We start from the raw sequence: 12,464 nt of genomic DNA, 5'->3' as shown, positions 1-12,464 counted from the left end.
TTAAATGGACTTAGAATCTTTTACCTAAAACCTGAAAAAAAAAAAAGTGGTGTTTTGTCTTTGCCTATTAGCACCACATTTCAAGTACAGTGGGAAGAAAGACTTTGAGGAGTTGTACTGAGCCTTTACTGTTGGCAAGTTCTAAATCAGGGAAATATGCAGTTACTGGAGGGGGGTGGGGGGGAGGCAGGGGTAGGAATAGAAACTATACATTTGGTTTAAAATAAATTGAGTTTCTCTAGGGCAGTTTTGAGTCTTGTAGTTCAGGAAGATGGTTTGGCAGTGCATAATTCCTGAGATACCAATAAAATAAGGAATATGCTCATGCTATCTGGACAAAGAGTAATACAAGTAACATGCAACTGTGGGGCATCATCAGTAAAGTTATTTTCTGGGTGGAGCTCTCAGGTATCTAAACTGATTTGCCACTGAGCTTTTGTGTTGAGTGTTTTGTTTGTGTACACAGGCAAATTAGTCTCAATTCCTTTGTGTCTTCCAGTACTCTGCCAGAGTGATTTTCCACTTGCATGTTTAGTTCTTTTTGCTTTGAAAAAGGATTCATAAGTTGATTTTATTGGAAAAAAGATCTGTGAATTGTTTTGGAGTTTATGAATGAATAATGGCTGTGTTCTCACCTTGCCCATTTTTAGGTTAGTTTATCCTATACATATGAGACGAAAGATGCCCTGTGTTTAGTATTAACCATAATGAATGGAGGGGATCTGAAGTTTCACATATATAACATGGGAAATCCTGGCTTTGATGAAGAAAGGGCTATTTTCTATGCTGCAGAACTGTGCTGTGGTCTGGAGGATTTGCAAAGGGAGAGAATTGTTTACAGGTGAGTGTCATCTACAGTTACTTGTACTTTTCCACATCTCTTCAGCATTGAACATATTGTTTCTTACTAAAACAAGTTTGTATTTTAATTTTGTAGGAAAAGACTAAAAAAGATTGTTGAGTTGTCCTTTTCATGGCATATCCCTAGGAATATATCTCTTATGTCTTCTTGCTTCTTGATTTGGATCTTGATGCTTGATATATTTTAAAACAGTATAAAGTTGATTCAAGATTTGCTTGTAAAATGAAATTAAAACCATGATTTACAAAGCAAATTAATTTATGATTTTAATAAATAAGTTTTAGGAGTATGGGATTGTATTCCTGCCCACTCTAAAGTAGTTCACAGAGGGCTCTAGCAGTCCCTGACTGCACTGCATGTTACGCTCACAAGGGTAACAGGATAGTCATAGCCTTCTGCATAGGCATAGTCTTCTGTTTTCATTTCAGATTCTTCCAATAAACTTATTATTGGCTTTGAATTAATGAAACTATCAGAAGTGTTATGCATTGCAATTGAGATTGTATGATTTCAATGCTCTATTTTGTCCCTATACATACATCATTTAACCCCTCATGCATTAATATTACAGAACAAGCAAAACAAACTTAGTGGTGGACTGGGAATACTTTCTTTATACTTCTGCTGTGTAACATTTTCTTTTATGTTATTCAATCTCTTCTTCTTGTCACAACTGTATGTATACATGTATATATGCTTATCGTTTTTAATAATCTACTCCAATAACTGATTCTTTAGCCAACTGCTGGGTTTTACATTTCTATTTCTGGCTTATATTTATGGTAAAATAAATCTAAGAGACATCTCAGTCCACATGCTTACTGATGCATACCACAAATGCACATATATATAAAATAACATAAAAATAAAAATCAAATTAACAATATACATTATAACTTGAGTTCTCTGGTTAAACTATTCACATTATAGGCTGTCAGCTTCACAGCTTTTTTTTTATTTATAGGTGTAACTTGAAAAATTTCTTCAGTCAGAACCAAGAAGCCTTCTGTTGAATCTGTTGCACTTGAGGGGTAATAGTTTTGTCTTTGTTTAATTCACATTTCTGTTATTTTATTTGTAGAGACTTGAAGCCTGAGAATATACTTCTTGATGACTGTGGTAAGTAAAAATTAAAATTAATTTTGAAATCAGGAATTACACCTCTAATTAACACCATGGCAGATACGTAAGGGATTTCTTCATGAAAAGAGACCTAATTGATGAATCTTAATTTACCAAAGAAAATGCTGCCTTGCTTTTTAGAAAGCAGGGGGAAACTTTGGGGGTCAGCCATGATTATATTTGAAGGGAAAATTTTCAACTTCAAATGGCTACTTTTTCACTTTTGCTCCTGCTTTTCCCCCTCCTCTTGATTTAAAATCTCAAAAACATTTATATGGATTTGTTTTGTTTGTCTTTTCTTCAGCTATGGAAACATGATTTGTCAGATAGGGACCAGAATTTTACTTAGTAAACCAGAATGTTTAGACAGTAAGAAGAAATCTGAAGTATTTATATTTTACCATTTTGACTAAAAGATGTCTGATGGTCCCTGATGCATATGTGGCTGGAAGGAATCAAGGAAGTACAAACAATATGAAGAAATGTTTCTAGTCTTTTGTTTGTCAAAAGCCAAATTAATTTTCTTTAATGACTTTGTATGCAAGTCATTACCAGAATCTTTTGAACTGATTGTGCAACATGTACAGGAATTCTCTTCTAAGTTGTGGATGAATATTACAAGTTTGTTCTTGTAACAACTGAGCATTTTAGTTGAGGAAAAACTGTTTTTAAAGTCATTACCACAGTATTTTTTTTCAAAGTCAGCATGTCCTGACTGATAAATTTCAAAAAAGATGATGCTTGAGAGAAGTCACCTTCCAAGAGCTAAAGCTTTGCTAGACATCAAATGCATTCTTTAATTTTTCTCTCCAGCAATGTCTTGGAAAAGCTGAAGGTTTCTTTGAGGAAAAATGTAGCCTTGCAGGACTGCACTAGAATGCTTCCTCTCTGCCAGAGATATTTTGATCCAGTTCCAGAGAGCACAGGGGACTAATTAGAAAATCGCTTCAGGAGCTCAGATCTTGTACTTGAAAAGGGGTTCATCAGATGTCAGGGAATAGAAGAACATCTGAACGTATTTAAAATAGCATTTGCTGCTCCAGAGCATTTACTTGTTTCCAACCAGTATGCAGAGTGGTACTTGACTTTCTCCACTCTCTCTCTCCATCCCCTGATTATCTAACACATGTACATGAGAAATTAGTATGCTGTTAACTAACATTGATGCTGTACAACTTTTTGAATGCTACAGCATATATGCACAAAGGCTAATTGGGCATTGGAATGGGCTACCGAGAGAGGTGATGCAGTGTCCACTCTTGGAGGCTTTCTAAACAAGTATTTAAAAAGCCTTGGACACCTTGAGCTGCCTGCTTGCTCAGAAGGTTTTACTAGATACCTTCCAAAGTCCCTTCCAGCCTGAATCATTCTGTGAGTCTGTGCTGTCTCTGCAAACAGTATCCCTGCTTATAAGTGGTATTAGAAAATTAAGTGTGGGTTTTGCTCTTTTTTTTGGCAATAAATTTTTATACAAGATTGTTTTAAAATTGAATTGAAAATGTAATTGTCTTGTCTGGACTTTTACTTTTTTTATTAAGAAAGTACCTTATGGGTTTTTAAATTAAAATGGCAATACAATTCTTGCCTTGAAATATCTTGAATGTACATGAAACAGTCTGTGAGTCTATCCAACAAAGAACTATATCTGTCCGTGGGAATGTAAAGGGAGAGTAGATGGGGTGGATTTATTCCCACTGCCCTGCTTGGACTGGTTCCCCACTGTCGCCCCAAAAAATTAAAGCCTTCTGATAATGTTCTCATAGTTTTAGTTACTTTCCCATGAAAGTTCTAGAAACATGGGTTGTTTATCACATTCCTTCTAAGAAACGTCTTTTGATGGATGTTTTGTGTGACCAGTGTGCTTGGGAAAGTAGTAACTTGATTGTCCGATCCCTGGTCATTGTCGAGAAGCTATAAATACTGGAGTCAGAAAATAAAGTGACTTTTTCCTGTTCCAACACTGAGAGATGTTCATGTGAATCATTTTGTGTCCTTTAGTGACACCCCACTGAGCAGTGCATGACAAACCAGTCTATTGCCAGATGATTTCTTTGTTCAAGGTACAGCTGTAAAGGCCATGCATGATAGGAGAAGGTCATCAGCTTGAGAAATTTGGCTGATAAAGTGCCATAGAAGCTGTTATCCACTTAGGAGTGATTAATGAGAAGAGGAAATCCCATAATTGAACTGACATGTTACAATATAAACAATTCTGAGTAGGTTATTGACTGTGCTGATCTTGATTTGGGGTGGAAGTGGGGATAGCTATTCCAAGTACTCGTGTTTGGCATTATTGGGGTACTTCATTACAGGAAAGCAAGCTCTCTCAGTACAAGCTACAGTTTTTTCTCATTTGGAATAAATTAAGTTAATTTGAAGTTTTATTAAGAAGACAGAAAGCTAAGTGCTTGTGGTGAGTATACAGAATGGAAACCCACAAATGTCTGATGCAGAGATACAGAATCTGAAATGAGCATTTCTATTTGTCCAAGAACAGCAACCTATGCCAAACCTAGGAATTAGAGTGCTTAAGAGCAAATTATTTTTGTATGACCTTCAGAAAATCAGTTATATCTGTGCCTCTCCTTCTTCACATTTTTAAGGGGGAGCTGAATAAAATGCTCTCAAGTTAAATAAACTTAGGGCTATATGAATATTTTTGATATTTTGCAGTGGGTTTTTTTATGAGGTGTACAATAGAAATTTTTTATTTTAAGAGTGATAATACTTCATTATTTTTGCTGACTATGTGTAATTTATTTTAACATAAATAGGACATATCAGGATTTCAGATCTTGGATTAGCTGTGCAGATCCCAGAAGGTGAAACTGTCCGAGGACGTGTTGGGACTGTTGGATACATGGGTATGTAAAACATCCTTTGCTAGTTACATTTTACCAGAAAATTTGCTTTTGTGAATATAAGAACTGTATTGGACCTGGATTGCTTACTAGACATGTTATGGGAAGAAGAAAGGTTATTATATGCATTTGGAGATGTTAGTACTTACTTATAAGCCTACTGATAAACTTGAAAACTTATCTGAAAATTCTAGCTTTGGGCAGAACTTTAAGAAAGCACCTAATTTTTCTGAGATTCAAAGAGATTTATGATTACAGGTAAACAGAGAAATTATTGTGACAGTACATTTCTTTCCATGCTTTGGAAAACTTCATTCTCAGTTTGTTTTTTTTTTCATTCTCTAAAGAATAATGGGTTTAAGCATTAAAGAAATTAAGTTTCTCTCTTGAGTATAAACAGACTTCTCACTGTAGAAATTAAAGCTTCTTTGAAGAACAGAGGAGTCACACAAACATGTCTGCCCAGAATCCAAAGCGAGTACCTGAGAGTTTTTTCCAATATATACAATTAGTCAATTTAAAGTGAAATGTTGTATGTGTTTGTTTTTGTTTTGTAGCTCCAGAAGTGCTCAAAAACGAAAAGTATACATTCAGTCCGGATTGGTGGGGTCTTGGCTGTTTGATTTATGAAATGATTGAAGGACAGTCTCCATTCAGGAAGCATAAGGAAAGAGTTAAACGGGATGAGATTGACCGGAGAGTAAAGGAAGACCAGGAAACATACTCAGACAAGTTTTCAGAGGAGGCAAAATCCATCTGCAGGATGGTGGGTGAAGAGACGTAGAGGTTTGAAAATTAAATTTCTAATCCTTTTAAAGAGACCAACTACTTTATTTCAAAATCTTGAATTTTTTTCAGAACTGGATTTCTTAAACCTTTCTTTAATTCACATGAAAGTTTGTGATTGTTCATGAACTGTTCAATTATCAAACTTCAAGAATTCAGAACTTTTCTCAAGATGAAAGCTGCATAAATTGATTATTCATCGCATGAATGGAATAGTCTAGTACTGCTTGGACCACTTGTAATTATAGCTGGAGTACTATAGCATGCTCAACTTGGATACTGTATGGGAACAAGTGGCTGAGTAGTACACCAGTATCTTCACCTAAAACATTATCTACAAGAAAATGGCTTTTTTTTCTATCTTGTCTGTTCTTAAATTTATACAGAAAGCTTCACAAGTTTTCTGTACTAGTTCATGCAAGATATCTGCATTACTTAAGCCTATAGGAAAAAATATATAAGTGTATTTCCTGAAAGGAAAGCCTACTGCAAAGTCTGTACTATAAAGTCTTCTCAATGTGGCATCAATTAAAATATTTTCATGTAACTTTGGGCATAATCTTCAAATCGTGTACTTTCAGGGATTCTTTTGTCTATTGAAAATATGTTTGTTCCCAGAATGTAGTTGTTTGGGTTTCCAGTTAATTTTGATACATGATAAATTTATCTAATAAGGGGCCAAGTAGCAAAATAAACAGATTGAAAGAGATGTATGTAGATTTTTTTTTTTTTTTTTGTGGGATTGTATCATGGATCAGCTTTTTTTCCATGTATCTGCAGTTACTTGCTAAAAATCCAGGGGAACGACTGGGTTGCACTGAAGGAGGAGCTGCTGTTGTAAAGCAACATCCTATTTTCAAGAACATCAACTTCAAGAGGCTGGAAGCTAACATGTTAGAACCTCCATTCTTGCCAGATGTAAGTAGGTGAGACAGATTTGATTAGTATCTAAAAAGGCAAGAACTGTCATAATTCTGTGTTTGCAATCATATGAACTCCAGAAAAGCCTTGAAAGTTAGTTACACTGGTAGGAGAATGCCATTGTAGCTATTGATGATAACTAATTGTTTTGTGTTATTTCATCTGAGATCACAGAACAATTTGCAATAGTGGTATTTCCCTAGGGAAATTGTAGCTGGTTTTTTAGACCTTAAAAATCCACTTCCATTGCTCAGATGCAGAAGAAATGAGGAATAGCTTTGAAGAAAACACTCTGGAGTTGAAAGGAAGGTGACAGAAGATGAGTGAATTATGACAACCATTAAGAGATCCAGACAAGCTATTTCTGGCTTTGATATTTCTTTTCTGTTACTTGCAGGATGGATAGAATTGCTCAGTTGCCTTATGAAGAGAATGTTTGTATTTCTGTTCCATAAAATAGTGTAATTTGCTGATCAGCAATATGAAATGTAAAATTACAGACATTTTGATCCCTTTTGCTTATTTAGGGAAAATAAAACCTAACTTAAAGTCCCCAAATCCAAAACTTTAATGAAGCAATCTTGTATTGTACTGCAGCCACGTGCCGTTTATTGTAAAGATGTCCTGGACATTGAGCAGTTCTCAACAGTAAAAGGAGTGAACCTGGATACCACAGATGATGACTTCTATTCCAAATTTGTGACGGGTTGTGTCTCAATCCCTTGGCAAAATGAGGTAATGTACATTTCATAGAAGATTATTTTTTTACTACAGAAGTATAGAATATTTAATAAAATACGTAATTTTAATGATTTTCTCTAGGAGATGTAAAGAGGTTTCTGCTTTAGAATTCTTTGCTGACAGGCTTCAGAAAAAAAAAATTCTGAAAACACAGACAACTTGCCAAAAACTGTGCACTGTGGCAAATTTGCCAAAATGAAGTCTGGCATCTTGTCATCATAGGCACAGCTTGCAGAACAGTATTAGTATCAGTAGGACCACCCTCTCCTTGTTCTTCAGTCACATGTTACTCAGTACTGCTGTTCACAGGAGAGGGATGGAATGTTATTCCAAGTGTTCAAAAGCAAATAGGTGCAGTGCAAGCTGTTTGTGTATAGCCTGTGTATCAATAGAGTATCCAAGTGACAGTAATACAGAATTGCAGACTCATCTTTTTCAAGGTTTCAAAACAAACAGGTCAATATCAGTTGAGTCAGACTTTCCCTTAAAAGTTTTTTTTGTGTACCTAGTGAATGAATATTCTAGTAGTCTGCATAGAGTACTCGAATTCTTCTGTCTCTGCATACAATTCAAATCCTGTTTACTGTTTCAGCAAGAGCACTCAGTAACAATTACTTAAATTTGTTATGAATGCCTTCCCCCCATTATAATTTATTCGTGACTTTCTGAAATTACTATTGTCTTGAATTCTCCTAGTGTTGTTTCTCTCTCAGTATGACTGCATTTTCGTTAAAGCTTGAACAGAAAAGAGGAGCAATTTCTGAACTATTTGGAGGAAAAAGTACATTCCCTTTTGTTTTCCTTTTGCTTTTTGCATTGCATTAAGAAGGATATTTGGAAAGCTGTCCTTTGACATAAAAAGTTTTCACTGAGAGACAGTGAACCTTGGAGAAAGAAGGATTTCCTATGCTATGTTGTAATTCTGAACTTCAGAATATGATCTAGTCATTAAAAAATGCACTGTGGCCTAATAACTAACCCTGCAGAGAGGGATAAAGTTGGATGTAGTTGTGAAATTCTTGTGATGGCAATTAGTTTTCTTCAAGGAAGAACTGTAGATTTCATTGTACATTTGTGCTTATTTTTTCTTTTAATTCATGTTACTGAACTTTCCCTCAAATCTTTGCGTCTCAAGACTTTCTCTCACCATTCCACAATTTACCCACTGCCATGGCTTACAAAAAAAGCAGGCTGCATTTCTTCTTATTCCTCTTTATGTCCTCTCTTCCTCTACAAGGTACATTCATTTGGCTGCCTGCTGTTGTGACAGATATGTACGGATGGCACTTACTGGTAAATGCCACCTCGATTTGGGCATTAGCCACTTCCCCCCTTCTGACCCTGCCTGTTGGTTACATTTTGGCATTCACTCTTCCTGCTGTCCTTTCTGTGCCCATTATTTTGTTTCTGTGTACACAAAGGTGATTTCAAAATCCCTTGCTTCTCTCCAGAGACTCATTATATCTTTTTTTTCCTCCTATGTCATGTTTATTAATTAAGTTCAGTCCAGGGAATAGAGATGATACCTTTTTTTGTCTGGACTGTGCTGGAATGAACAGAATACCTGAAAGGAAAATGTGTTTCTGATTCTGAAAGCTTCTCTTCATTGCCTTATGAGCAGAAAGCAGGAATGCAAAAAAACCAAGGGAATACCTGATGCTTACCTGTGTGAGAGTGCTCTCATTGCTATCCTTTAGTTGGTTGAGTGCACAAGGAGAGCCAATGTCAGCTTTGTGCCTTCTTTTGGAGACAGTGGTGTAGTTTGGCTGATGAATTTTTAAGTGTTAGTAGTATCCAGGCAGAGTAAATAGATAATGCCTGGAACTTGTTTGATAGGCTTTTATAGAAATTTCATTTATATTTCATATGTTTTAAAGATGATTGAAACGGGATGCTTTGAAGATATCAATGCATATGAAAATGATGGTACTGTGTCACCGGACAGAGAGAAGTCTCCTAAGCCAAAGAGAGGCTTCTTTCACAGACTTTTTAGTGGAGAGGTAAGGACATTTCTTTTCTTTCACAAGAAAATTAACTTCCATTCTTTTTTATTATTATTAATTTGTGGTAGGAAAACCAAGTTGTTCTCTGCATACTGAAACTGCTGAAATCTGTTTGGTTACGGCTTTGTCCCTCCACCACATTTCAGAAATTATGGCAATCCCTATAACTCCTACCTCAGCGTTCTGTTCTCCTCTAGTTACTGGGTTAAAGGTAGTGGGTTCTTTCAAAAGCTGTGCTATAGACCTTCCTTTTCTAAAGAGGTTAATTTGGGTCTTGCTTCTTACATATTTTGCCTTTTTTTAATGAAAACTGTGGATATGTCTTCTGAGATAATTGACGCCCTGTGTAAAAACTAGTAATACATAAGTTTATAAGCAAAAATAAGTATCTAGCCAATAAATAAGTAAATAAGTAGAAATAGCCCCAAAATAAATGAGAAGCATTGCAAAACAAATGTTAAAATATCTTAGGCACTTTAATGCCTTCACCGAAACAATGACATGATAGATCTCTACATAGCTGATAATGCACAGCCTTTTCTTACATACAGACTTCTACTCTTTAGTAGAAGAATTTCTTGGTCAGAGGATTGAGTATTTACCACCGAGAAGACACATCATGTCTTGTAATTGTCTACAGGATGGAAGAAGTAGACTATTTGTAAAGGTTTGCAGTTGAAGATGTCATATAGAATTCTGCTTGCTCAGTGTGCCTGCACTTAGAGAGGAATTATCTTGAGAAACTTGAGTATATTCCAATAGTGAACACTTGGGTAGAAATTACTTTTGCTTTCAAGCAGAAATGGAATTTTAAAAGTGCTAGGTGCGTATCACTAAGTAGCCACAGCAAGGCTGTGTATTAAAATTGCATGAAGAAATCTTTTGTCTTCAGCTAGCAATTCACCTTTCTAAAATGGTACAATGCTAATGGAATGTATAATAGTACTTTCATTTTTAGTTCACCTTTTCAAGTACACTTTTCCCGCACTTTGAGTAATGGAATAGCAGGGATGGTTGAGTGTACTAATATTCTCACATAGCTAAAGCTTGTGTCTTAGTATTTTCCAGCCAAAAATCAGCAGGATTCAAATTATCCCAGAATATGATTCTATGTATTGAGAAGTCCTAAAAAATGAATATGGTTTGAGAGAACTAATAGGACTGCAGTTAATTGTCTTGTGAAGTTAAAAGAAGGAAAGAACTTTAATTAAATTTTAACGACTTGAGATTTGGGGTTGAGATTGTGGATTCCTTTGAGTTTCCCAAAGCATTTAGTTAGGATGGAATAAAATGTGCTTGAAAAACACCCACCCCCTCAGCCTTTCTGTGCCCAAAAAAGCCCCACATAAACAATAGTATTAGTTCTGCAGCTGAGCTGTCTGTTTGTCTTCTCTTGCAGGTCTGCTTTAAATCTGATTGCAGTGATGATGAGCAGGAGTCCTCCAGACTTTAAATCATTTTATGCTCATCAGAAAGGATGAGCAAAAGTTAAATGTTTTATATCTCTGTAGCAAATTGTATTATATATATTTTTTATCTGAGTTCAAGGATTTTTGTACATTTGTACTTCATTTGTTTTAAGATGTATATTTTCACTAAAGCTTAATTGTACAAAAAGCAATGAGTGCCATTTGAGTGTGTTTCTGTATGTATTTGATTTATCTTGATTATTTTTTCCCCAGTGGAATGAATCTAGAAATACTAAAAGGATTTTAAAGCACAGAGATAATATCTATGGCATCACTGTAACTTGACTTCATATGCTCCTGGTAAAACTCTTCTTGATCATTAGGATCTTTATTAGCAGTTTTCTTAACTATGAAATTGCTGTACTGATAAATTTAATAATTCTGGTATTATCCAGCAGCATGGCAGTGCTATTACCTAATGTATCTCTCAAGCAACTGCTAAAGAAAAGAAAAAGAATTCAGTGCTCTGTGGCCAGCTATTAGGAATTGCTCTTTATTAACAGGCTCTGTAGAATCTTTCTCCATTTCTGTATAAAGAGAGCTTTGAACATTTAGCTTAATCCTGTAACAAACTGAAGTATCCCATTCTTCTCTTTTCTACCCATCTTACACATCTTCTCCACAGAGTTTCTTGGCATGAACCATGCCAGTTGACCTATGCCAAAATTTGATAACTATATTTTGAAAACTTTGTTGTGTTTATTGAAAGGATTTCTTTTTACCTGTGGGGACACCCTTTTATTTTCTGTAAATGAATTTGTTTTAAACTCTAAGTATGATGCTATGGTTTTATAATGGGTTAAAAAACAAATCATGGGCTCTTCTTACTAATGTCCTCTCTGCTTATGTTGTAATATGCAATGTTCTAGGGTTGACAGCAATCACTGCCATTGGGGGAAGGGCAAGGTAGCATTAAGTATTGAATTTAATTATGTAAATATTTTTTTTCTTATTGCCTTTTAAAACAGAAACATTAAAACATGTCTTTAATGATTGCCTTATACAGATGTGGAGCTGGTATTGAAGTTTGTTATGATTACCTGATGTTCATTAGTGAAACTGACAAAAGTTGCTTGAAAGTTAGGCAAAATTCCATTCTTCTGGACTCACAGTAGGTCAGACCTTTTGTAAAGTTTCCAGTTAAACTATTAATCTGAAATGAGAGTCAATTTAAAGAGAACATTTCATTGAGATCCTCTTCTGTTTTCAAAACTGAGTTGGGTACATGAAATATAACGGAATGCCCTTGGAGTTGGAGTCATGATTTTAGTTTCATATTTTGTTCTGTATTCTGAAGATTTGTCTCAACTGTGCATGCATTTTCTTTCCTTTCAAATCTCTGGGGCACCAACCAGATCACACATGTATTGTACACACAGAGCAGCTGAATAGCCCCCCACCTCTAAAAGGTCTCTCTTGTGATCTGCAGACACACTGGAAGAAACTTCAGCTGCTTCAGAGAAACTCACAAGATATATTTCATATTCAAGCCTATCATTGGGTTTTAATTCACAATATTTGGTCTCTAAATACAGAGTTTTAATAGATTAGAATTTGAAAAAATTGGAAATCCAGTGTGCTGCAGAACCCTACTGGTATCTCTGAAATTGTTCCTCTTGGCTACTGTGCCACAGAAATAAGGAATGACACTATTTTCCCATGTTTTCAGTACATTTTTCCTCCAGTCTAAAACAGCATA

At 35.4% G+C, this 12,464-nt stretch overlaps 1 protein-coding gene across 5 annotated transcripts in view; it reads left to right on the top strand.

Annotated features, from left to right (window-relative positions):
• Nucleotides 1-10,913, top strand: part of GRK4 (G protein-coupled receptor kinase 4) — a 33,432-nt gene extending 22,519 nt beyond the window's left edge. For 4 of the 5 annotated variants that reach the window (XM_058837153.1, XM_058837155.1, XM_058837154.1 and 1 more), the window contains 8 exons: nucleotides 651-841; nucleotides 1,944-1,981; nucleotides 4,759-4,848; nucleotides 5,403-5,611; nucleotides 6,412-6,549; nucleotides 7,150-7,287; nucleotides 9,171-9,293; nucleotides 10,696-10,913. In XM_058837153.1, coding sequence (XP_058693136.1) covers nucleotides 651-841; nucleotides 1,944-1,981; nucleotides 4,759-4,848; nucleotides 5,403-5,611; nucleotides 6,412-6,549; nucleotides 7,150-7,287; nucleotides 9,171-9,293; nucleotides 10,696-10,749 — 981 coding nt within the window. In that variant the 3' untranslated portion in view covers nucleotides 10,750-10,913. Of the gene's footprint in view, nucleotides 1-650; nucleotides 842-1,943; nucleotides 1,982-4,758; nucleotides 4,849-5,402; nucleotides 5,612-6,411; nucleotides 6,558-7,149; nucleotides 7,288-9,170; nucleotides 9,294-10,695 lie in introns of those variants that run through there. The other variant, XR_009277500.1, reaches the window with a different exon arrangement.
• Nucleotides 10,914-12,464: the final 1,551 nt, after the last annotated feature.

This window comes from Poecile atricapillus, chromosome 4 (genome assembly GCF_030490865.1).
Source record: "Poecile atricapillus isolate bPoeAtr1 chromosome 4, bPoeAtr1.hap1, whole genome shotgun sequence".
NCBI classification, from domain to species: Eukaryota; Metazoa; Chordata; class Aves; order Passeriformes; family Paridae; genus Poecile; species Poecile atricapillus.
This window is presented reverse-complemented; position numbering and strand designations above follow the sequence as displayed.